Source organism: Sphaerodactylus townsendi, linkage group LG08 (genome assembly GCF_021028975.2).
Source record: "Sphaerodactylus townsendi isolate TG3544 linkage group LG08, MPM_Stown_v2.3, whole genome shotgun sequence".
Taxonomy (NCBI): Eukaryota; Metazoa; Chordata; class Lepidosauria; order Squamata; family Sphaerodactylidae; genus Sphaerodactylus; species Sphaerodactylus townsendi.
In genome coordinates this window covers 15,836,408-15,863,080 of record NC_059432.1, presented here as the reverse complement: position 1 = coordinate 15,863,080, position 26,673 = coordinate 15,836,408, and the positions used below count along the sequence as shown (strand labels likewise).

Here is a 26,673-nt window from a genome sequence, read left to right as displayed (position 1 = left end):
GGAGCTTTAGACATGTAATGGGGGGGTTGAACCCGAGAAACCCCCCTTACCTATGTCCTTGCTCCAATGAGCTCCAGGCAGAAACAAAAAGGAGATAAGGTGAAACCAGGGGAGGTTTCCTGTGCAGTCATGGAGCCCTCTGGTTGTCGTGATGATGCTGGGTCACAAGCAGCTTAGAAGATCAGCAGGGTGAGAAACAGGTAGTCCAAGTTCCTGGGACAGAGACTGAACAGAATCCATCTGAGCAGAACCCTAGCTATCATGCACCAAGGCCTAATTCAGCTGATGGTCCTTCCCTTGGGTGTAGAGAGAGATGGGGGTTGAGTACCACTCTAACTCACCTCTTTCCCCCAAGTTCTAATCCTCTCTGAGCTGAGAGTCAGAGCTGGTCTGTCCTACTTGACCTCTTCCCTCAAACCTTTTGAGGCATGTCCAGTGGCCACCTTCTACCTAGAAGCCTTATGGGAGAGTGGCCCAGCCTGTAATTTTTAAGATTAACTTTTCTCCCACCAGCTGGTGGAGAAGTGGTGAGAAGCAGGGGTTGTCTGCAGGAGTTCTCCCAAGATCTGGCAGCAAAACCTACCCAATGTTTCAGAGAAATAATTTTTTAGCTAAGGTTGTCAACCCTTTAGGTGGGACCTGGAGTTATCTCTGAATTTCATCAGCTCTCCAGACTCCAGAGATCAGTTCCCCAGGAGGAAATGGCTGCTTTGGCGGGTGGACTCCAACTCAGGTCGAATCCCCGCTTGGGGAATTTTTTCTAGATCCAAACCTGTTTGTTTGTGAAACCTGGCAGGTGTCTCTTCTATCGGAGTTTCTCCTCCCACATAGCGAGCACACAGCAGACACAGCCGGCTTGCAGAACTCTTAGCAATCCCTGTTCTACCAGGCTGACTTCGCTTGGCTGGTCTCCCTGATTGGCTGGCGTGCCTTGATGCGTGAGGACCTTTTCCCAGTGTGGAAACGCATTACATTGTATGCGTGGTGATAAAAAAAAAACCAAGCGTGTAAAGTTTAACGTTTAACTGTTTTAACTTTGTACAAATAGCTAATTGTTACCTGTGTAAACCATGAGCGATTCAAAGTTACATGTTTGACTGATGTTTAGCGTTTGCGTCCCCCCTCCTGCTAGCCCGATCACAAAGCGAAAGCGAAACCAAAGGAAAGGCTACTTGCTCCTTCTAGCTTTGATTGGTTGCCCTGAATTCCCACGTCACACTTCTAGGTAGGAAACAGATGGGGTTTCAATCCTCATCCCTCCCCTTGGATTCAGCTCTGAACCCGGTGTTAATGTGGTCTATGCCACTTGCAACCAGGTCCTGCCGGGACACGGATTAGCAGGGGAGAGCGAGCACCAGAAATGGAATCTACCACACAAGCAATGGGGAGGGCGGCCCTCAAACCTAGCTATTTTGTGGTTCTGAAACCTGAAACCTAAGGGCACGGTGAGTAGGGGATTGACCTCAGTAGTTCCAAAGAGTTCCAAATTTCAGATATTCAAATCCTACAGAAAAAAAACAAGTATATTTGAAATGCGATATAAAATGCTCCAGGAGGAGATTGTCACAGTCATTGCCAGTGAAAACAACACACACGCACATACAGAATGTGAGATAAATTGTTGCCTTCTATTTTTGTGGTAATTGGACTTTCCTCTTTTAACTCAAACATTCCCAAGGTGTATAAAAGGTACCGCGAAGCTGCAGCTTTCTGAAAATACTTGTAATTAAAGCATTGCCATACTGGCTTGCGAAATGAAGTATGTGAGGCTTGCATTTTCTTTCAGACAGTTGCTAAAAATATCAGCCCCAGCTGTCTGGAAAGAGGAAAGATTAAATGTAGCTTCGCAAATGTTTACACTTCCTATTATTCAGGGCAGAGGACACAGATGAGGCAACTAGCATTCTAGATGGTTGAGTTCAGGTTGAAAGTCACTTGCATTTTATCTTCTTTGACGGTGCAAAATAAAGACAAATGAATGTAATTTTGGAGCCAGGCACCGTTTTTCCTTTCCATTCTTCCTTTTGGAGAAGATAAGCAGGCTCCGCTGAGATATTCTGTGAGTAGCATTGGAGCAAATCTAAGCCCCTGCACTCAGAAACAGTTTCCATTCATTTCTTGTGCAGGAGAACTTCCCAGCAGATTGTACTGAACAGCAACGCTCTTTCTTATCTGAGACAGAGACAGATTTTGCCACAGTTTGTGATCGGTAGGGCACCACTAGCACCGAAATCGTTATTTGGACACCCTCCCTCTCAGACTTCCGGCAGTCTGTTGCCTGGCTGCTAACTGTGAACATTAAGTACCAAACTAATGTGTGCAGCTGACGGAATGAGGAAGATGGGAAATGTCATGAGTTTTACAAAGATGTATTTGGATTCTGCAAAATATTCCAAAGTGTATTTTGTGGAATCACAGACCTACAAAACTGGGGCAAAGCTACCATTAAGCATACTGTTGAAAAAATTCAGGAAGGAAAAGTTCTTAGGTTTATAGTTGCCAGCTCAATGTTGGGAAATTCTTGGAGATCTGGAAGTGAAACCAGGAGAAGAGGAAGAAGAGGAAGAAGAGGGAGAGAGGTGAGTAGTTTGGTTAAGGATCCCCCTTTCTCTCCTGTAGAATTCAAAGGGCTTACAATCTCCTTGCCCTTCCTCCCCTCACAACAAACACCCTGTGAAGTAGGTGGGGCTGAGAGGGGCTCGGCCAGCTGTGACCCCAGCCCCAAGGTCACCCAGCTGGCATGTGTGGGAGTGCAGGAGGCTAATCTGAATTCCCCAGATAAGCCTCCGCAGCTCAGGCGGCAGAGCTGGGAATCAAACCCGGTTCCTCCAGATTAGAATGCACCTGCTCTTCACCACTACGCCACTGCTGCTCCAAACCAGGAAAAGGCATGGTTTGGGAAGGGAAGGAACCTCCGTGGGGCGTAATGCCATGGATTCCACCCTTTAAAGCAGCCATCTTCTACAGAACTGGTCTCTGTGGTCAGGAGATTCAATTGTGATCCTGGGAGATTTCCAGGTCCCCACCTTTTAGTTGGTAACAGCAGGTTTCAACAAGCCTGTCTTCTGTCTTCCTTACAAAATGTGTTCAGGTCAGTTGTAGCGGTTACCCAATATCCAATAATAATGGAAAAGCTTCTTCAATGGGTACAGTAGCCTTTTCTTGCATTGCTAGCAGAATGCCCATCATTGTGATGGACAGAACGGAGAAAGGACCTGCACATTGTGAGAACCTTTGCAGAGCATGTGTATGAAGCACACTGCATTTTGTGAGGTTGAAAAGTGAATGAGACAGATTGCCCGTTCAGTGCCGGATGGCTGCCCCCTCCACTACCCAGAAACCTAATGGCTCCATTCAGACATAACACACAACCATGATTTAGGTCCGTGGTGGCGAACCTTTGGCACTCCAGATGTTATGGACTACAATTCCCATCAGCCCCTGCCAGCATGGCCAATTGGCCATGCTGGCGAAGCTGATAAATTGTGATCCACTGCTATCTAAGGCACTCAAGGATCGGCCACTCCTGGACCTAGGTCAACTACAGTTCGTTTGCGGGAACCAAAGTTCGGTTCACAGATGGTTACTCAAATCCTGCTTTGCCTTGGAAAAATCCTGATTTCATTGCCTTCTTTCTGTAGGCTGGAAAGGCATTTCTAGGCAGGAAGTCAGAACTGAGCTAGGATCAGATGTTTGTGGTTATCCATTAGGCAAAACCACAGTTAAGACTGACTGTGGTTAATAAGCCAACTCCGGAGCCTGGCTTCGCATCTTGGTTGGATGGATCCTAGCTAAGAGACTTATGAGAGCCAGCGTGGTGTAATGGTTAGGAGCAGTGGGCTCTAATCTGGAGAACTGGGTTTGATTCCCCAGTCCTCCACATGAGCAGTGGATTCTTATCTTGTGAGCTGAATTTCTTTCCCCACTCTTACACATGAAGCCTGCTGGGGTGACCTTGGGCTGGTCACAGTTCTTCAGAACTCTCTCAGCCCCACCTACCTCACAAGGTGTCTGCTGGGAGAAGAGGGAGGAAAAGGAGTTTGTAAGTCACCTTGAGTCTCCTTACAGGAGAGAAGGGAGAAGCATAAATCCAAAGTCTTCTAGCAACAACAATGTCAATAATAAAGGACAAAGTGTTGGCGCATAATACACCAGACAGTGATCAAGGACAAGGAAGTGACTGTCATTGACATAGCAATACCTGGTGACAGCAGGCTCAATGAAAAAGAACCACAATTAAATACCACAATCTGAAAACCGATATTCAGCTTGTATGGCACAAACCAGCTGAAGATTCAGCAACTAGAGCTCAAACCAGCTAAGTTTGTCTTAGTGATAATCGGTAATTCCAAAAACACCAAAGCAGTGGTGGGATCCAAAAGTTTTAATAACAGGTTCCCATGGTGTTGGGATTCAAACTGTGGTGTAAGCCAGTGGGAGCTGGGCCCGAGGAACTGCGGCGGGGGCATGGCCGGGCATTTCCTGGGCAGGGCTGTCCTAAGCGGTAAGGGCGCAGCCACTCGCGTAGTCCTTTTGGGCAGAAGCTTGAATGCAGGACGCCCAGGGCTGCCACGCTTGCGCCCTGTGCACCACCTCTGCTAGACTGCTTCAAGTTCTGCATGCTACTGCTGAGAGGAGGGGCGTAATGAAGGCAAAAATCACGTGGCAAAATCACCAATTAGTAACCCCCCCTCGGCACACACAAATAATTAGTAATCTACTCTCGGGAACCTGTGAGAACCTGCTGGATTCCACCTCTGCACTAAAGGCTGTATTTGAAACATCTTCAAATTGACAAACTCCGCCTCTGTCAGTTTCAGGAGGCAAGCCTGCTGGGATCCGCACAAATACTATGCTGATACATTACAGTGTCCCAGGCCTCTGTGTGATGAGAGAGAATTGGCAACTGTGATATTAAACAAAATTCAATAATAATTATAATTAATAATATTAATACAGTGGACTATCACGTTGTCACAGAGAATCTGAATTACCGTAATCAATTGTTTCTTGTCCCCTGAATTCCGCTCTGGAATCCCTCTGCTTAATTCCCAACTCTTTCGAAAGCTAAACTCAGCTGTGTATATGTTGAGAAGGAGGAATAATATGTCCTCTAATCACTGACTTTCCATTTCCCAAAACTGTTTGGCTGCATAACGGCTTAGGAAAGACATTGACTTCTGGAACTAGCTGTTAGGATCAGAGAAAGAGAAAGATTCCCTTTCTGTTTGTTTCCATTTGAACTATATCACACATATTCTGCACACGAGTAAAATAGGTTCCCAATTAGTTCCTAAGAGAAGGTACCAACCTAGGGTCAAAACCATTGTTGTTCCACTGCAAACTCAGCTTGATCCCAGTCAACTCGAGATGAGAATCATCCTATGCCTCTTAGCCGCTCCGTTCCGATTGGTCACTGTTCTACTGACCATGTTCACGTCTATCCCCACACCGTTATAAAAAAACCTACCAGGAATGGAGGGACTTGGTGCATTATTTTATTTTTTGGTCAGCCAGCTATGCGCTGCTTAATGAAGCACTCAGCTGTGATTGGCTGAATAGGGGGACTCCTGGCACCAGAGATTCTGCACTTTACTGGAATCGAGCTGAGTTCGGAGCATGGTTGCTCCTGAAAAGTAGTGGTTCCCAACTGGAAGTCAGGAAGGATTGACCGCCGTTGCGGAGGCTGAGCTGAAATGTACAAAACCGATGCCGAGTCCCAGTGGTTGTGCAGGAGCACTTAGGAGTTTGAAACGTGAGCTCTAACTTAGGTAGAGATGTCCCAAGAGCGGAATTGACCATAAGCAAGTTTAATGTTTGCTTCTGCCACATCTTACTGGGGCGTGTCTTAGGCAATTGTTTGCTTAGACATGGGAAAGGCGTCATGCTATTAGGAACTAAAGTGACATTTAACTGCTTGCCGACATGATTGCATCTTTGATGTGGCAGCAACTTTAAGCTTATGCTTACACTTTGCTGAGCAAAATGGTAAAGGCAGTTTGGCTGGGCAATTGGGATTGGTTCATATTCTACATTACATGCAGGGCTGTGGGAGTTATAGTTTAAACATTTCATACAAATAAATTAAACATGCAAAGTTTAGCTTCCAGAGTGTGTATGTATATGTAATTCAGAATACCGAGTAAACACTCTAATTGTCCACATAACTCAGGCAATCAGAGTGTTCACAGAAGCGTCAAGTGCTGAGAACGTTGGGTCGTATTCAAAGTCAAAGCTATTTTAAGACACTGTATATGAAAATAAATTTCAGGTCGATGGGTGTCACATTAAAACCCTTCCTATTGTATTGAATGCCCTTACCGGATGCAACTTTACAGATGTTTTGTGCTGAATGACTTGGGAGGCAGGAAATCCTTGGCTGGACAGTGCGGGCTTGGGAGAACCAAGAAATTAAAATCATCCAGAGGTGGGATCCAGCAGGTTCTCACCAGTTCCCGAGAGTGGGTCACTAATTATTTGTGTGTGCCAAGAGGGGGTTACTAATTGGGTCCAAAAATCATAAAGTCCTGTTGTTTCCTATGTGGCTGGTTAGCAAGGTAGAAAACGGGATAATTCTCCCTGTTGGGCTGTTTTTAAAACATGTTTTAGAAATATGGTAAAGTTCCTTGTTTCTAGAAACAAAATTAAGTATTTGAAAGTATTAAGTATTTGACAGGCAGTCAATTAGAGGAGAAGTAGTTGTTTCTGTTGGCAGTAGACGATAGGACTTGCTATAATAAGTTTAAATTATGGACAGAAAGATACCAGCTGGAAATTAGGAACTTTTTTTTTTCAGTAAGAGTTTTTTATAGTAAGAGAGAAATTATTAATGGCCCGCCCCCGGAATTCCTGGCCACGCCCCTGTCATGCCCCACCCAGCCCCATTGGTGCTACGCCACTGTTTGAATCCTACCACCATGGGAACCTGTTACTAAAATTTTTGGATCCCACCATTGAAATCATCCCATTACATCTGAGAATGGAAAATGACAACAATCCCCAATTTGACTTTCCAATGCTCCAATATTATCGGTTTGAACCATTTCTTGCCGAGATCAGTAGCCAGATTGATCTGGATCGATCAATTCACAACATAACATTTCAATGTTTATTGCATGCTTAACCAATATTCTGTATCTTTATTTGAAATGAAATCCAGTGATGTTTTGGCTTCAGCTTTTTATCATTTATATTAGAAAGTTGATTTGTAATGTTATTTAATGTTTGCTAGCAATAGATTAATATAGAATGCTATTTCATATTTGATAGCTGACGTGTAGTAGTAAATGTTTGAGAGTGTGGGGCATGCAATGGTTTTTAGCACTTGAGAGATAAAACCCTATAGTCTTTTACATGCCACAAGACTGTTTCCCAGCATATAAGAGAATCTGACCACTTATAAAACTTCGTATCTGAATGATTTCTGGCAGTCCTTAGGGTGGCTTCTTTTTTTATATGGGGGAACCTATTGTATTCTCCCATATATTTTGTAGGGTGGGGGTAGGGAGCTGGAAAAGCAGGTAGCACCAGCCACCTGGATCCAGTGGTGGGATTCAAAAATTTTAGTAACAGGTTCCCATGGTGGTGGGATTCAAACAGTGGTGTAGCACCAATGGGGCTGGGCGGGGCACAATGGGGGCGTGGCCAGGCATTCCAGGGGCGGGGCATTAATAATTTCTCTGTTACTGTAAAAAACTCTTACTGTTAAAAAAAGTTCCTAATTTCCAGCTGGTATCTTTCTGTCCATAATTTAAACTCATTATAGCAAGTCCTATCGTCTGCTGCCAACAGAAAATTGACTGCCTGTCAAATAATACTTTCAAATACTTAATTTTGTTTCTAGAAACCAAAAGAAGGATACTTTCCTTAAACAAGGAACTTTACCATATTTCTAAAACATGTTTTTAAAACAGCCCAACAGGGAGAATTATCCCGTTTTCTACCTTCGCTAACCAGCCACAGAGGAAACAACAGGACTTTATGATTTTTGGACCTAATGGAATTTCTAATGGAAAAGCAGACCCAATTAGTAACCCCCTCTCGGCACACACAAATAATTAGTAACCCACTCTCGGGAACTGGTGAGAACCTGCTGGATCCCACCTCTGCCTGGATCCCCTTTGACTGGTGAGCCAATGTTGGGGGTCCTGCTTGACAGTGGCTAACAGATCAGACAGTTGGTTGTAAAGTAGGTGGCAAGTCCTAAGAAGTGGCGGGCTGCAGGTCCAACCTATGGGAAGCTGCAGTGCAGACAAGCTGATGGTGTTGGGAGACAGAAGCTCTTCACTCCATTCCTTTCTTCCAGTTTGGAACAAGATAGTGCCTAATGTTCCCAAACACTTCAGAGTTGGCTTTACCTTATCTGTCACAGGGCCGTGGAACGTCCCTCAGTTTTGATTATGGAGCATTCCTGTACAAGTCCCAATTGCATGCCTTTGACTTTCTTGGAAGTTGATTGTGGAAGTCAGTTAGCTTCTAATTATAGCATCTATTGGAATGATATAGTCTTTTGAAGAGAGAAACCTTGGGTAAAGATCATATTCTTTTAACATCCCTATAAAGAGATGGCCAGGGCGTTCTTGGCCCCAGCCCCCTGCCCGGGCAAATGCTCTGTTTGACGCAAAAGGGCCCTGCAGGATCGAATGCAATTCTACAGAGCCTATGGTTGAGGCCTATGGTTGAGGCAGCCACAGTTTACCGTCTCAGTTTACAGCTCCATATGTCATCTGCTGATTGAATATCGGCCAGTCCCCTCCCGGGGGGTTAATGCTGGACATCACCTGCTTATTTTAATTGTGGAAGATTACTGCTGCTAGTGTTTTAATGTTTAATTTATCTATTGTTTTAATTGAAACTATCTGATGTATTTAAGTGTTTGATTGTTTTGTGAACCGCCCTGAGCCCCTCGGGGGTAGGGCAGTCTATTAAATTGAATAATAATAATAATAATAATAATGATGATGATGATGATGATGATGATGATGATGATGATGATGATGATGCCATCCCAAAAACACTATGGCAGCATTTGAAACATCTTCGAATTGACAAAATTAACATCTGTCAAATTCAGAAGGCAGCCCTGCTGGGATCCGCACGAATACTATGCCAATACATTACAACTTCCTAGGCCTCTGGGTGAGGCTCGAATTGTAATGAAGGCCAACAACCAGCTAAAGATCTGGCAGCTATGAAATCTACAATAATAATGGCTTCCTTCTCTCTTTATCATTATTTTTCCCTCCAATATTTGCCTATGACAACAGGAATATGCCCCATTCATTATCCTGAGTGTTTTAGTCACTATCTAATCTTTTAGGGTAGTAGTAGATTGTGGATTTTAGTCTTTTGATTTTATTATATTTTTCTACATTGGAAGCCGCCCTAAGCCCGTAAGGGGAAGTGCAGCCTATAAATGAAATAAATAATAACAATAATATTACTGAACCAGTTGGGTTTGCTTTCCAGTCCTGTTTTATCTACTATAAATGTACATTCTACATCATTTATCTCCCTGCAATGTACTTAGAAAGACAGGCAGACGAGGACTGTGGGGATCCAGGCTGAAATCCCCACTCATCAACGATGTCCCATGAATAATACTGGGCCAGTTGCTCTGTCAGCCACACCTGCCCCTCAGAGTTATTGTGAGGACAGCAGAAAGGTGGAGAGAACCAAGTGCAGACACCACCATATAACAGTGTGAATTGAAAAGGGAAAGAGGGATTCCATTTGACCACCCCCAAAGGCTATGCTGCGGATCATTGGACCTGCATGGACATCTGTGAGGGTTGCGGACTGTGATGAGAAGGACAATTGCCACAGCAACGCGTGGCCGGGCCCCGCTAGTGATAGATAATAGATCTGAATCCTGAAAGTGCACCACAACTCCCTTGGCAACAAGCTTTGCTCCAAAACACAATTTGTCACAGATACACCCTACTGAACTTTACAGCAGTTTTCATTTGTGATCGGACATAGTCGCCATGTGGTTGCTAAGTAAATGAAATATTTTTACTTGGTCCTTTAAGGAGGATAAACATGTGGATGAAATTGTGACATTAGTGTAGCATAGAAGGAAATTTCACGATGGTTGGCTTGGTTTAATGCCTGTAGGCAGCCTAGAAAAAATCTAAGGGCATTTCAGTTGCTTGACAATCCCATGATGTTTCTGCTAGCCACTGGAATGGAACGAAGAATTAAGTCCTTGCGCCTTAATGGTAATGTTCTCAACAAATCGTAGCTGTGTTCTGAGGAGCCCAGGGAAGCGAAGAAGGCTGTCCCATCCATTTTATTCTCACTGCAATCTTGTGAAGTAGTTAGGTTGAGATTAAGTGTCTGACCCAATGTCTGAGGGGGGATATGATTGAAGTCTATAAAATTATGCATGGGGTAGAAAATGTCGACAGAGAGAAATTTTTCTCTCTTTCTCACAATACTAGAACCAGGGGGCATACATTGAAAATGCTGGGGGGAAGAATGAGGACTAATAAAAGGAAACACTTCTTCACGCAACGTGTGATTGGTGTTTGGAATATCCTGCCACAGGAGGTGGTGATGGCCACTAACCGGGATAGCTTTAAAAAGGGCTTGGACAAATTTATGGAGGAGAAGTCAATCTATGGCTACCAATCTTGATCCTCCTTGATCTCAGATTGCAAATGCCTTAGCAGACCAGGTGCTCAGGAGCAGCAGCAGCAGAAGGCCATTGCTTTCATATCCTGCAGGTGAGCTCTTAAAGGCACCTGGTGGGCCACTGCGAGTAGCAGAATGCTGGACTAGATGGACTCTGGTCTGATCCAGCTGGCTTGTTCTTATGTTCTTATGTTCTTAATGTCACCCAGTTTGTTGTATGGGGATTTTAGTCAGGGTCTCCTAGATCCTAGCATATCAAAAGGCTAGAAAAGGTTTATTCTACTGAAGAGGCTAAGAGACCATGCCTGGAATGAAGCATATATCCTGGAAAATGTCCTATACGCCAATTCTCCAAATTTGTCATGTAAACATACCGGTAAGTCATTTATGCACATGTGAACTTCTTCACTTTGAGCATATATTCCCTTTGGGTTTGATTCTCTCTTTTTTTAAAAAATATATCTATTGCATTTCAAACAAGACAAAAGTAGACATGTCGCTTTTTACAGATTTGCAAATAATAATCATGATAATAATACTAAATAAATGAAAGCAGCTTGGTCCACTACTCCATATAACACATAAAAACTTTAATATCTAATACATAATTTTGTCTACTCCTGTAATCATTAAACCCCCTACCCTCTGATCCCCCTTCTCCCCTTCCCTTCCCTCTCTCTGACTTCCCCTCTATAATTAAGTCTGTTAGTTACATATCGAAATAATATGTCTTATTTAATCATTACTTAAAAAAGAACACATAGTAATTTTACTTTGTCCCTTATTTCTTCCTTCGACCCTTTCAGCAAATAGTCTTCGTCAATATTTTCTATCTCTTTCGGGTTTGATTCTCAATTACACACGTTTTCCCCTCTTTGGGTCTCAGACTGGAGAATCCTGAAAGCTCTTTAAGTTTCCAAAAGTTCTTTGAGTCAACCCTTTTTTTCTCCCTTCTCAGGGAAAGCGAAGGAGATACCAATACATTACCATTCCCTCAGGTTTTCTTGCTCCTCCCTGCCTTCCTCCACCCACCCAACAGTAGTTCCTCACACTCTATTGGCCACCATTTCAGGATGATCAAAAGGTTTGCGGAGTTTCCCCTGCTGGCTTTTTAAAGTTTTCATATTTGAAGACTATCATTGGAGTGGTAGACTGCAGTGGTGAACCCAGTGAAATTGACAAGGCTGTTTCACCGATCTATCACTAGACAAAAGACGCCCCCCAAAGGTGACTGGCAAATTCCCAAATGGAGGTGGTGTGGCAACAACAAAGGGGGGGATGAGGCAAAATGGCAGATTGGCTGGGATAAGGAAACAAAAACACCACATGGAAAAGAAGAACGGTGTAAATAGGAAACTACACTGCAAAGATTAGAGAATCGACTGCTTCTCAGCTGCGGGGTAAGGTGTAAATGCATAAGTGGCCATAGGCTTGTGGCTGATCCGTATGAGTGAACTAGTATTCCTGCAAGGATCATATCACCTCTGCTTCAGATTGGAAAGTTTTTGTCCAGAATCATTCCATAACAAAATCCAGGCTTACATTGGTGGAAATTACTTGCTTAGTCCCGAGCGCATGAAGTCAGTGAAGGTGGAGAGGCTGGCGAGATGGGCAGGAATTCCAAATTTAGGCTGCGTTTGGGGCTTTTTTCAGCGAGAGAGTTCAGTTCTCAGCCATGAGGCTTCACTCTTGATAAGTACAAGCAGGTGTTGCTGCACCAGGAGTCAGCTTTCCTGCATTTGGAGACGTCAGCAGCGTGGAATAGTTACCGGTTTTATGACAAGTGGGCATCTGTATTTCAGGATGGGAGAAATGCGGAGTCCTCTGGGTGGCTGAAGACCCCTCGCTCTGTCTCTCTCTTGTGAAGAGCCTGCATTAGCCAAGCTTATTATCTCGGTTTCTGCTTGGCAGCCGCTATTCTATCAAGTGTTGCAGTTACCAAGCCAACTCAGCCTGTTATTTGGAAGGAGTCACATTGGACACATTCCAGTCTGGTCAGATCAAATATTTGGCCTTCCTGCCGTTTCTGCTGTGGTTGCTTTGGGGGCATCGTGGTCGACAATACATACGGGCTGTCGGACAACAACTGGAAGATTGGCTCCGGCGACCATATGGCTGGGTCTTGCATACATTTGCATCAATCAGTGATTGTATTGTAGTGATATCTCTAGTCTTTAACAAGATGCTACACTTAAGCAAAAAGTGCAGGGCTGGAGTGTAAAAAAAAGGTCTGGATTTGTCCTCTAAGCCTGCCATTGTTTGTCCCTATCTTATATTCTTTGTTTTGTGGGAAACCACTAAACAATAGCACAGTTGTTCAAGGGTATTTAAGCAGACTAAACTGCTCTGAAACACAGTATCAGATTGATAAGAGTACTCATATCCTGTCCTTTTGTGTCAAAAGTAATCTCTGAGTGTTGGAAGCTGCTAGTATATGGTAGGATGTGGATCCTCCTTTGGAGGTAATCTATTAGGACATTTTTTTTAATGCAATCTCTGTTGGGATGAATAGGAGCTGTACGAACCAGAATGTGCTGGAGTTCAGATCTCCAGTATACCTTCTACGAGAGAAAGCGGGGTGGGAGAGAGAAAACCAGATTCAGATCAGCTCAAACCTTTCCTCAGTGCCTCCAGCCAGTCTTTTTGGGACTTCTGAAACAGAATACTGGCCTTTATGAGCAAAGCCTTGGGGACTGCATTCAATCCTTTTGCCAAAGAAGTTAGAACATGTTCTATGATTGGATCATTCCTTCTGCATTCAGGTGGTCCCAAGTTCTTGTGCGGCTCCATTGCAGAACTTAATTCTTAAGCATGTTTAGTTCTACACCCAGTGGTGGGATCCAAAAATTTTAGTAACAGGTTCCCATGGTGGTGGGATTCAAACTGTGGTGTAACACCAATGGGGCTGGGTGGGGCACGACGGGGGTGGGGGCGGGCATTCCGGGGGCAGGACATTCCTGGGCGGGGCTGTGGCAAGGACGCAGCCGCTGCGCCGGTCCTTGGGCAAGAAACGAATGCACGCAGGCTGCCACGCACGCCGGTGCACCTCCTGCTAGACTGCTTCAAGTTCTGCACGCTACTGCTGAGAGGAGGGGCATAACTAAGGCAAAAATCACGTGGCAAAATCACCAATTAGTAACCCCCTCTTGGCACACACAAATAATTACTCTTGGGAACCTGTGAGAACCTGCTGGATCCCACCTCTGTCTACACCACTGTCCCAGCTCTTCATTATTAGTAGGAATATAGGTGAGTAGTTGTGACATGCAGGAGTCAGCGAAAGCCAATTTGCACTTGGTGTTAAAGAGAATTCAGTCCACAAGCTGAGGCCATAATTAGCTTAAATTTATTTATATACAGCTCCCACCTTGGGGATCTCCATATGCTTCTTTGGTCACCACAAAACTTACCTCACGGCAACTAACCCAAAGTCTTTACACTTTCTACCCTAAGAATATTTTCTGAGGGGATGGTTTAGAGGTCTGAACAAAATCCTGGTTCCTCAAAATCCTAAGAGTCTGCAAGGATCCTTTTAAGTGGAAAGAAAGGGCCTATCACAGGGATCAAATAGGTTTTCCAGTCTAGTATATACAATTTTCCTGAAATCTCATTGCACAAAGAAGAAAATATATTGTGCCGCTTTGATAACCATTTTTCCTTAAACTTTTTTGTCAGCTAAAGAAGGTGGTGGTTGTATAGGGATGTGGGGGTAGCCCAAGCCAAAGGGAGGTGAGTGGTGGCTGGGGACGAAGAGGCAATGGATGACATGGATGCTGGGGAAGGAGAAATAACTCCTTTCTATCCTGGGAAAGCCCATAGTAAAAAATGACATATGCCACCTGTTTGGATGGTGTAAGTCTGTGCTTTTGAAGGGGGACATTCCTGCGATGGAAATCCTGCCTCCCTGGAACACCCCTGGAATGCCAGTGTGAGCATTTGTGGTGGTGGTCAGCTGCTGCAGGACCCTGCTTCTGAGTTTGAGAACTATTATTATTATTATTATTATTATTATTATTATTATTATTATTATTATTATTATTATTATTATTATTATTATTATTATTATTATTAAATTTAATAGACCTCCCTACCTCCGAAGGGCTCAGGGCGGTTTACAAAACAATCAACCTTTGAATACAGCAAATAGTTTCAATTAAAACAATAAATAAATTAAACATTAAAACACTAGCAGCAGTGATCTTCCACAATTAAAATAAGTAGATGATGTCCGGCATTAACCCCCCGGAAGGGGACTGGCCGATATTCAGTCAGCAGGTGACAAAGCTGTAAGGAGCAACAAAGAAGGGCGGACTCAGCGGCCAGCCTCACCAAAGGCCCGGTGGAACAGCTCGGTTTTACAGGCCCTGCTTAACTCCCCGAGGTCCCGCAGGGCCCTAACAGATGGAGGAAGAGCATTCCACCAGGCAGGGGCCAGGGCCGTAAAAGCCCTGGCCCGGGTAGAGACCAGCCGCATCATGGAGGGACAAGGGACCACCAGTAAATTCGCCTCGGCCGAACGGTGGCTGACCACCAAGGTAAGTCCCTCAGCGCCACCATCCATGCCAATTTGCATGGTGCTGGCAGCATGGTCGTGGGCACGACCCTTCCGCCTCTTCCGGCACGGCTTCAGCCTCTCCCCCTTTGGAGTGCACAGTAAATATATACAGTAGGAAAAGACTGCACGCTGTCTTGACAGACTTCCTGTCTCCCTTCACTTTATTTTCCTTTCTTTTTTCCTCTCCAGATTACACCTGGCAGCAAAGCAGCTCAGTCCCAGATGAACCAGGGGGACATGGTGGTCGCCATTGACGGCAGCAACACGGAAGGCATGACCCACCTAGAAGCCCAGAATAAGATCAAATCCGCCAGCTACAACCTGGCTCTTACTCTCCAAAAGTAAGAGGAAACAAGTCACTCTTTATGCCAGAACTCGATTTCTTTTTTAATCAGGAGAGGGCAGAAAGCCATTCTCTCGGAAACTTCTGAGCCACTGTCTTGCAAAGGAGGCGTTCAGGTCCCCCCATGCTTCTTCTGCAACACTATCACATCCAAAAGCAGGCTTTGGCGCTTCCTTTCTGGGGCAGGGCACAACCCTTGGACCCGGAGGCAGCTGGGAAACACAGTCTGAATTTCAAATGTCATATTACTACGATGAGTGAGCCCGCCGGGGCAGCTTGCACATGCTGCTCTTCCCTGTTGGGATAACTTCTGAAGCCACGGCCAGGCCCACATTTGACAGTAGACGTCCTGACTTGCATGGATGTCCAGAAGCCGTGCCTTTATAATGACAGGAGGGTGAGATCCAAGTGAGATCAAAGATTGCTGATGGAAGACCCAGAAAATGTGTTGTGTTTAAATCTCCCCAATCTGGTTCAAACAAATCCGGCATCCCACTCAAGGACCGTGGAAGGATGCTTGGGCACCTGCTGAGCTGATGGTTTGAAAACACTTGTGTGAAGATGCCATTTGTGAGAACTGGGGCCTCTGTTTGGTTTTCTTTTGTAGTTCTGCAATCTTGCAAGCAGTAGGAACCATGCATACGGCCCTTGGTTCTTACAAATGGTAGTGCTGTGTGAATGCTGTTTGAACTTGGAGGTCAGGGGCTGCCGCAGGGCACTCCTGACAAGTTCACAAGGGAGTCTGAAATTGCTTGACTAAGGCCACCCACATCCATGTGCCCTTCCAAATGTGCATGGGTGTTCAAAGTATAGGGGGATATAATTGCAAGATCATTTTCTATTTTATTCTGTTGCTGTGCTTTAGAAATCTGCCGATGATAAAGATGTTAAAGAGGGATAATAATTCACCTTTGAGCAGGAGTGGATGTGGTCAAATGTGTAAGAAAGGCTTAGACTCTTACGCTGACCATTGGTTCAGGCTGGCCCGTTATGCATGGAATGCTTATCTTGGGACTCTTCTCTGCACAGTGGGCTTGCAGAGTGCTCTCCTCATGTTTATCTGTTTATACATGAGGAGGCACTCTCTCCTTTGGAGTTTTTCTGCAGAGAGCTCCAGGCTTGGTTCTCTTAACGCCACCCATCAAGTGATTCTTAAAGGCAGATCTTATTTCACCCGGTAGCCAAGAGTTGCTGGCTTAGTCCTTTAAGCTGCACTTATGTCGAAATTACTGTTCCAAAAGTTATCCTCTCCTACCCTACCATGAAAGATGCAAAGCAATTCCCCATACCACAGGCTGCTAAAAAGGGGACTGTCCTAGAGCAGATATTCTTTCTCCTTCCCTTCCCTTCCCTTCTCACCGCTCCCCTCCATGCAACACTTCCTGCTGCTGGTGCTGCTGTCACCACTCAACAGAAGCTTGTTGTTTCCAAGTTCTCTTTATATCAAGAAAATTAGAGGTTGGTGTTGTGTGAGTGAGCTTCTTTTCTGTTACTTGAAGCAGCTGGCAATGTGGAGGGGAGGCATGCAAAGCAGTGCAAGGGAGAGGGAAGGCTGGCTGTGGGCTGAGGGAAGATCTCCACTAGCAAATCTCCCCACTCTGGTAGTGAAGCAAAATAAAAGGGGTGCTAAAAGTGGTCTTGCTTGTCGCTGAGCGAATGGAAAGTGACAGCAGGGCATGAGGAAAGAGGTCCATGAAAGAAATCTTGCTGTGATGTGCACTGGCTTTTTCTGAATTTCCCCCCATAAGATGGTCAGGGCATTATAATTAGGCTGTGAAGATCAAGTGCTGGTGTGCCAATGCAGAGAGGCAGTGTGGTGCAAGGGTTAGCGGGTTAGGTTGGTCGACTAGATCTGGGAGACCCCGCATCAGATCTCACTCTGCCACAGCTGCCTGTGTGATCTTGGACCAATCACTATTAGCCTAACGTGCATCATAGGGTTGTTGTAGAAGAGGGGGAAATGATGTTGTAAGCCACTGTGGGCCCCAGTTGGGAAGAAAAATGGGAGAATTTGAGGCACGCTGGATCATGGGCAAGGAAGGTTATTTCTTGGCCATAAACCTCTGCCTGTTGCCTGATAGCTTCTTCAGTTGTATAGCTTGAGAAGGTTTGTGCTGTGGGAAGCACACACAAGGGCATTTGTGGCTGAATGGCACACAGGCTACAGGAGGGCAGCTCGAGGCCAGGAAAAGGTAGTTGCCAGGAAGAGTGACCAGCACCCAAGGGGCAGTGGCTCTCTGGCTTTGAGTAGCCTGAAAGGGAGGAGAGAGGAGAGCATCCCTGCAGAAGTAGTAGGCATGGTTTATAGAAGGGCAAGGGATTTCAGTGTTCAGGGACTTCATGATGCATGTGTAGGTAGCTGCTCCTTCCTTTCACCTCTCTTGATCAGCCTGCCACCTTTTACTGGGCAACCACTGGTACTTTTTATACTACATTTTTGTGTTCAAAGAGCAACCATGATGATGAAGAGGGTGGAGCCCCTCTCCTGTGAGGAAAGCCTGGAGATTCTGGGCATTAATGAGTTATAGAATCATGGAGTTGGAAGAGACCACAAGGGCCATCAAGTCCAATCCCCTACCATGCAGGAATACACAATCAAAGCACCCCCGACAAATGGCCATCCAGCCTCTGTTTAAAAGCCTCCACAGAAGGAGACTCCTCCACCCTCCAAGGTAGCATATTCCACTATGGAATATGTCAGGAAGTTACTGTCAGGAAGTTCTTCCTAATGCTTAGGTGGAATTTCTTTTCCTGTAGTTTGAATCCATTACTCCTGGGTCCTAGTCTCTGGAGCAGCAGAAAAGAAGCACGACAACCCTTCAGATATTTAAATGTCACTATGAAGCTGACATCCCTTAAGCTTCTCTTCTCCCAGTTGAACATTCCTAGATTTTCCAGGCAGCGTGGCTGTGGCCTGGTAGGTTTTGCTCCTAACATTTCGCCTACATCAGAGGTGTCCAACTCTGGCGCTTCAGATGTTCATGGGCTACAACTCCCATCAGCCCCTGGTAGCATGGCCAGTTGGCCTTGCCAGCAGGGGCTCGTAGGAATTGTAGTTCATGAACATGGACCAATCTCTCACTGTCAGCCTCAACCCTGACAAGTATTCAAATGGGAAACTTCCAAGGAACACCAGGGTTGAAATGCCCTATGCAGCCCTTTGTCTGGAGTTAGGTCAAAACTCCTTGGAATCAGCCGCTTGGCTGAGGACTTTTAGATTCTGGCTGCGAATTCATTTTCTCTCAGACTGTAAATCCCTGGTCCACCGTCTGCTCTCTGACACCCATTCCAACCCCTGGTTTTCCATAATTGAAGAAAAAATGGCCTCTATTGGACTGTCAGTGGATTCACTTTGCCCTTTGTCCTATTCAGAAGCTTATAGGAAATTAAAAGGTCAACTATTGGATAGAGAGTTCTCTACCCTAATCACTGCAGCCAAGAAAATGTGCTCCCCCCTGTATTTTTCTCTCCCATTTGAATGGGGCCACTTGGCACACTACCTGTATTGCTTAATAAACCCTGCTCAAAGGAGAGCCATAATGCTCGCCAGGTTCAATGTTATGCCTTCTGCCTTATTACATGGCAGATTTAATAAGCAAGAAAAGGCTAAAAGATTGTGCCCATGTAACGACGGCTCAGTTGAATCTCTGGCCCACCAATTACTACACTGTCTCAGATTCAAGGAAATCAGATCCAAGTATGTGAATCTTACTCCTTTACATTTACCCCATCTCCCTGATTTAATTAGATTACACTACTTGTTGGACAACCCTGATCCTTCTCTCTGTATGATAGTGGCAGACTTTCTCCTGGAAATTACTAAGCGCCAGTAGATTTCCTTCAACCTAACACTTATTTCCTGTATTGTATATGCTTTTTAATCCGTTTTTTATTATTGTTGTACTGTTGTCTATGCCAATAAAGGCTTGCTTCTAGACCAGGGTTGAAATGCAGAGGTAGGCAAACTCAAACCACCTCTGAACATCTCTTGCCTTGAACACCCTTCAGGGTCGCCATAAGTGACTTTACAGCAAAATAAAAATGATAGGGCACCACTGTTAAGGGTACAGCATAGACTGTCTGTTTCCTTGCTAATTTCAGGGAAGAGTCATGCTGTTATTGATCAGTGACAGGCGGTATCTTTAAAGGGCAGTGGTGCATTTATTACACAGTGGAACTGACTTGAGCATTAGAAATGTTCGCAGATGCTACATCACTCTCCCATTCTCAAAATACCAACCAAGAAGCAAATGCAAATCCAGAATCATATTTGTCTGGGGTATATCTTCCCTGGGTGGGTAGTTCAAGATAATTTCCTTCTGCAACATTACCTGAGCCTCGCTGAGAAAAGGTCAGGGGGAAGCAATTATGGGGACTTATGTCCAAGTTGATGGCTTGACAGAGACTGAATAAAAATAACTGTTTTTCTCTTTCCAAAGAAGGGCAATTATTATTGATTGGATGCACCGCGGGGAGCCCTTTTGCTCCTGATTAATGCCAACAAGCTTGGCTCCCCGGAGGGGGGGGGGGATGACTACGTAAGCAGTAAGTTGTGTATGTGTGGACTAAATACTGGCGGTGGAGAGGCGGGACCTTCAGAGCTATAAAAGAGATGGTTTGTGAGTTTCTGATGAGGCATGCAGCTTTTCTTCCCAAGATGCTGGGGTTGAGTACCATGTCTTGAGTTCACCTCTAGCTTGATTGTTTCCATCTGCTTTAGAAGATAATTGCTCTCTGTGGTGGTGAATGCATAAGTAAGTAAAGGTGGGTGAGTATGTTGGGTGAAATCTCTCTCTTGTCCTCAGATGTGATTCTCAGGATAGGTGGGGTCGCCAGGTTGGTCTGAAGTCAAAGAGCAAAGTTCGAGTGCTGTCGACATGTAAGGACCAACAAGATTTCCAGGGTATAAGCTTCTGAAATTTCCTTCATCCCATATCTGATGGCAGAGCTTTGATCGGGGTGCTGTGTGGTTTCCGGACTGTATGGCCAGAGGTGGGATCCAGCAGGTTCTCCCAGGTTCCTGAGAGTAGGTTACTAATTATTTGTGTGTGCTGAGAGGGGGTTACTAATTGATTTTGCCACATGATTTGTGCCTTAGTTGCCCCTCCTCTCAGCAGTAGTGCGCAGAACTTGAAGCAGTCTAGCAGGAAATGCACCGGCATGCGTGGCAGCCTGTGCCTGCATGCATTCGTTTCCCGCCCAAGGACCGGCGCAGCGGCTGTGTCCTTGCCACAGCCCCGCCCAGGAATGCACCACCCCTGGAATGCCCAGCCACGCCCCCATCGTACCCTGCCCAGCCCCATTGGCGCTACGCCACAGTTTGAATCCCACCACCATGGGAACCTGTTACTAAAATTGTTGGATCCCACCACTGTGTATGGCTGTATTCTAGTAGCATTTTCTCCTGACGTTTCGCCTACATCTGTGCCTGGCATCTTCAGAGGATCTTTGCTTTGACTCTCAGAAGCTTGTACCTTGAAAAACGTGTGTGTCTTTAAGGTGCTACTGGATCTGGATAGTGTTTTTCCCCCCTTTCTTTTTTTCAGAAGTAAAGGATCCGGCCATTTATTGTCATTTTAGGCCATTATGTGTTTTTTTGGTTCGCAGAATAGATTTGGCCTCAGCGGAAAGACATAACCAATTACAGGAGTGACTTGAGTTTCACGTTAGTATTTTAAAAAGTCAAACATGTCCGTGGAAGAGTTTCTTTTCAGTGAAAAAGACCCCACCCAACCCGTTGAGAGCTATCAAAACTTTCTGCAACAGCTGAACTGAAAATCAATGGGATAGGAGAATTTCTCCTTATTTCCAGGGAAGAGTGTTTCAGTCTGAATTAAAATAGCAAGACACTTGATTTAAAAATAGATACACTCTTGGATGGGCTGCTCTGTTTTTAGAAGAAGAAGAAGAGTTTGGATTTATATCCCCCCTTTCTCTCCTGCAGGAGACTCAAAGGGGCTGACAATCTCCTTGCCCTTCCCCCCTCACAACAAACACCCTGTGAGGTAGGTGGGGCTGAGAGAGCTCCGAGAAGCTGTGACTAGCCCAAGGTCACCCAGCTGGTGTGTGTGGGAGTGTACAGGCTAATCTGAATTCCCTAGATAAGCCTCCACAGCTCAGGCGGCAGAGCTGGGAATCAAACCCGGTTCCTCCAGATTAGATACACAAGCTCTTAACCTCCTACGCCACTGCTGCTCCTTTAGGATTGAATAGAGGCGTTTCTAATCTTACCTTGCATGTGTTACTTAAATGATCATCTTTGCATTATCTTTTATTACCAGTAACCAGTGAAGGAGCTGAACTTTTTAGAAAGAGCTCTGGTCTAGCAGCTCAGCTCTTGCAAAGCTGTCTTGCTTGTCCTGGTTTCAAAATGAGGCCCAAACGCTTTTTACAGGGAGCTTAGCAGCGCAGAAGTAAACTGGCAAATTACAAAAACTAAAAGTGGTTTGAAAGCTTGTTACAGTGGTAAACCCAGGATTAAATTTCTGGCTAAATTAACCAAGGCACATTCTTTTTCTGATTTTGATAAATAAATCTTCCTGCTCTCAGACACTGATTCTTTTGTTTCCTTTTGGATTTATCTCTTTGCTCTGGCCGCTGAAAAAAATCAGAGCTAGAATGGGTTTAGGAAAAGTAACCAGTTTGAATTGACTCCTTGTTTTATTGAGATTTTTGCAATATATTAAGGCCTTAAGTTTTTGAGATTTTTAGCAATAGTCAAGTTTTGTTAAAAAATTTTAAAACCATGAGAAAGTGATGTTTTCAATTTTTGCAAGTTTTATGTAAACTATATTTTTTTCTGTGCCTGTGAGTCATATTGTTAAAGCCTATGGCTGTATCATAAATCATCCGATCAGATCTTCTAGTTGTAGCGTACTGCAAAGAGTAATAATTTTCACATATCCGTGAGGTTGTCTTTTTTAAAAATATTTTTATTAATTTTCAACCAATATATAAAATTGTTCTTGTTACAAAGTATTAGTAATATCAACTATATAGGAGAAAGCATACAAAGAAATAACAAAAACATAATAAATAAGAAATACAAAAATCATCATAGGTCCCTCTCTTTTTCAAAAGGAGAGGTAAACAATATATTGAGACCGAAACAATATTGTATCATATCTTTAACTGTTACTACATTCAGTTTATAAATCATCTATTTCCCCTTATACTGTACCCTCCCCTGTAATATTATTGTCGAGGAACAAAGTTATAAAACAAAGAAAAATTTATTTAAAAGGTTGTCTTTCAATCTCAGTGGGGGCCAACATTTTTTACTAGTGCCACATACCAAATCCATACTATAGGGCACTGCCAGCCTTGTATATCTCTCTGGGATTACAGGATGTTGCTGCTGCTATGCCCACTGAATTTAGCAAAAGACAGGAATGCCACTCAGATTCTGTTCCATAGCCACACCCACAAACTTTCTAGTCCCCTCCAGGAGTTCCAGAGACTCCACCTCCTGATACCACTGGTAGTGTCTGCTCACTTGTTTTGCTTTCTCACGAGCTTTATCTGTTTCAGTGAATTTTAAATACACAGTTGGCTAAAAGCTAAGACAGGGAACCAATATGGTCTCAAGAGCAGCGGACTCTGATGTGGAGAACCGGGATCGATTACCCAGTCCTCTACATGAAGACTGCTGGGTGACCCTGGGCCGGTCACAGTTATCTCAGAACTCTCTCAGCCTATGCTCCTTAATTTTTTTTTGGACAATTGAAAACTTAGTGGACTTTTATAATAAGATTTAGTAGAGGAAATGGTTTATTAGTTTATCAGCAATGCCATGAAGATACAAATTTGCCTACGTTGATAAAGACCAAGAGGTGCATTTTTTCAGAATTAATGCTTGATGTAGACACAATTTGGAGTCCTCATGATAAATGTACTTATTCTTACTTGTATTTCCTGCATCCAGAGGTGTAGCTAGGGAGATTGGAGCCCGGGGCAAAATCTGAGTTTTCTGCCCTGCCCCCCCCCCAACAAAAGAATGATTTTTTTTGCACCAGGTCATCTCAAAGTCACCATCACATTATAGAACATGCCCCAACTCACAATTCTGAACACACCCAGGGCTCCCTAGTTTAAACAAGATTGAAAGTGATGCTGGGTTTTGGGGGGAGGGGGGGGGAATCCACCCTGAAACAGCATCACTTTTAATGTTGTTTAGACTAGAAAGCCCAGATTCTCTTTTTAAATCCACCTTAAAGGGAGACTCTGGGCTCCCTAGTCTAAACAACATTGAAAGTAACGCTGTTGGGAAGGGGGGAATCCACCCCAAAACAGCATAATTTTAAATGTTGTTCAAACTAGGGAGCCCAGATTCTCCCTTTAAGATGGATTTAAAAGGAGAATATGGGTTCCCTTGTCTAAACAATATTGTAAGTGATGCTGTTTGGGGGGTGGGGTGGGAGGAATCCACCCTGAAACAGCATCACTTTCAGTGTTGTTTAGACTAGAGAGCCCAGATTTTCCTACAGAACCCAGATTCTCCTTAACCTTAAGTTATGGACCCTCAAAGGGTAGCCCCATCTACTATTAGTTCCCATTGGAAACAATGAGGATGGGGGCAAAGTTATGAACCCCCTGAACCAAACCTCACCAAACCTGGCTGGTTTTATCAGGAGTGTCACCTGATGATAGCCTGAAATTTTGGGCCACTAGCCTAAAAATTGCACCCCCTGCTGGCCGACAAAGTAAAAACACTAAAATTTCAAAAAAATACAAATTTTTCTGCATCCCCCCTCCGCCCCGTGATCAAATGGTGGGTACCCGGGACATTTGCCCCCACATGTCCCTGTGGTATCTACACCTCTGCCTGTACCTATCCGTGTTATTAAACTGTTTTAGGTAAGAATATATATTTTTAATAGAATGGGATCTAAGAAAAGAACTGTCAGTTCATGCCGAGGCAGACAATGGCAAAATGATCTCTGAAAGCCTCTTGCCTTGATAACGCTATGGGGCCACTATAAGTCAGCTGTGACTTGATGGCACTGTTTACCGCAAAAAGCTAAGGCAGGATTTATCATGAATCTTTCTAAAAATCAAGAAACTGTGCATTGGGAATGGAGGAAGTCACGGAGAACTTTGGGAAGAATTCCCATCCAGTTGACCATTACTGAACAGACAACGTGACCCATCAAGGATCCAAAAATTTTAGTAACAGGTTTCCATGGTGGTAGGATTCAAACTGTGGCATAGCACCAATGGGGCTGGGCGGGGCACGGCGGGAGCGTGGCCAGGCATTCCAGGAGCGGGACATTCCTGGGGCGGGGCTGTGGCAAGGACACAGCCGCTGCGCCGGTCCTTGGGCGGGAAACGAATGCACGCAGGCGCAGGCTGCCACACACAACGGTGCACCTCCTGCTAGACTGCTTCAAGTTCTGCGCGCTACTGCTGAGAGGAGGGGCGTAACTAAGGCAAAAATCACGTGGCAAAATCCCCAATTAGTAACCCCCTCTCGGCACACACAAATAATTAGTAACCTACTCTCGGGAACCTGTGAGAACCTGCTGGATCCCACCTCTGCTTATAACAACACTGTGAGATATGTAAGGCAGACCCAAGGTCACCCAGCCATGTTCTGTGGCAGAGTGAGGATTTGATCCAGGGTCTCCCAGATCCTAACCTGACCCAAGAGCCACTCTGCCACACTGGGGAGCCAGTATCCCAGGTCTGCTAAGCCCTGGCAAACTCATTCCATGCCTAATTCACTCCTTGCCATAAACCTCAGTTTGAAGAAAGCTGCTACAAAATAGTTAAGTATTTCTGCAGAATTGCCAGTTTTTATTTTACTCATCCAGAAACATAAACGGTGGCTCTGTTTCTTTGAATGTAAATAGAAAGGATGCATGATAAGAGGAAGGAGTGAAAATCTCCTTGCGAAGAGTGTCCCTTTATTATTTTTTTCATCAGATGAAGTGTGGCATTCTCATGAATTATCCAAGTGTATTATTATTTGCCTTGAATTCTCTACACAGAAGAATCCCCAAAGCTCATTTTAACATTGAAATTCAAAAACAGAAAGAAGGTCAAAAGGGAACTGAGTAAAAATGGGGGATGTATCAAAATTCCACTTTCACTGCTCTCTGTTGCGCCTACCACTTAGGAAAGGGATTTTGGAGAGGAGCGATGATGAGAACAATGAGTATGTGTGTTTGTAGGAGCTCCCCTCCCTTCATCCCCTAATAACAATGCTCAATCCCACCAAGCACTTCCTGCTTGTCATTTTTTAAATGTATTATTCCTGTGGTGGAGGAATACTAAAGGTTACCCAAGCTAAATTCATGGCTGCCACTGGTGACCTGGCAACCTTATCAGAGGACCTGTACAAAAATGTGATAGTTACAACAGAGTAGCATAAGGTGACCAGATTTCCACCTTTTAAAAGCGGGACACGCACGTGCGCGAATGTGCGCACGCAGCCGCAGGAGCGCACTGCCTTCTGGGGCACTCCCCTGTTTCCCGCCCCAGAAGGCAGTGCGGCAGCCTTCAAAAAATCGGGACATTTTAAAAACCCCGTGGGATGCGGGACAGATTAGTCAAAAGCGGGACTGTCCTGCCAAAAGCGGGACGTCTGGTCACACTAGAGTAGCACCAACCAAAGGCCAGGAAACTGCTTCACGGTGTTGCATGACAAGATGCAAATAAATAATTTATAAGAAAGGTGGCCACCTTCTCCACAACCACTAATGAGCTGCAAATGTGAGGTGGAACCATAGAGCTGGAACAGGCCATACAGGCCACCTACTCCAGGGGTCAGAAACCTTTACCACCCAAAGAGCTGTTTGGACCCGTTTTCCACAGCCCCGAAGATCTATGGAGCCGCCTCCAGTTCGGCCCCTCCACTCACCTTTCCTTCCAGCGCTGGGAGGCGGAGGCGCCAGGCAGGGAAACCCCCTCTGCCTGTCAGAGGTTATGGGAGTAACTCTTTTAATGCTTCCTTCGTAATATAACAAGAATCAAACTCCATCTTCCCCATACTGGGATTTCTGACTATCATGTGTGTAGCTTGCCATTGAATGTGAATGTGTCTTTGAGATGTTCACACCATAATCATTCCTGCATCTTCTGCTGGTACTCCAAATAATATCCAAAGTGACTGTTGGAAGTCCATTTAGAAGAGCAAAAC

At 44.8% G+C, this 26,673-nt stretch overlaps 1 protein-coding gene across 1 annotated transcript in view; it reads left to right on the top strand.

The window, feature by feature from the left end:
- LDB3 (LIM domain binding 3) overlaps positions 1 to 26,673 on the top strand; it is a 237,885-nt gene that overhangs the window by 86,874 nt on the left and 124,338 nt on the right. Inside the window, exon 3 of the mRNA XM_048506860.1 lies at positions 15,380 to 15,531. Within this exon, the coding sequence (XP_048362817.1) occupies positions 15,380 to 15,531 (152 nt within the window). The remainder of the gene's footprint in view (positions 1 to 15,379; positions 15,532 to 26,673) is intronic.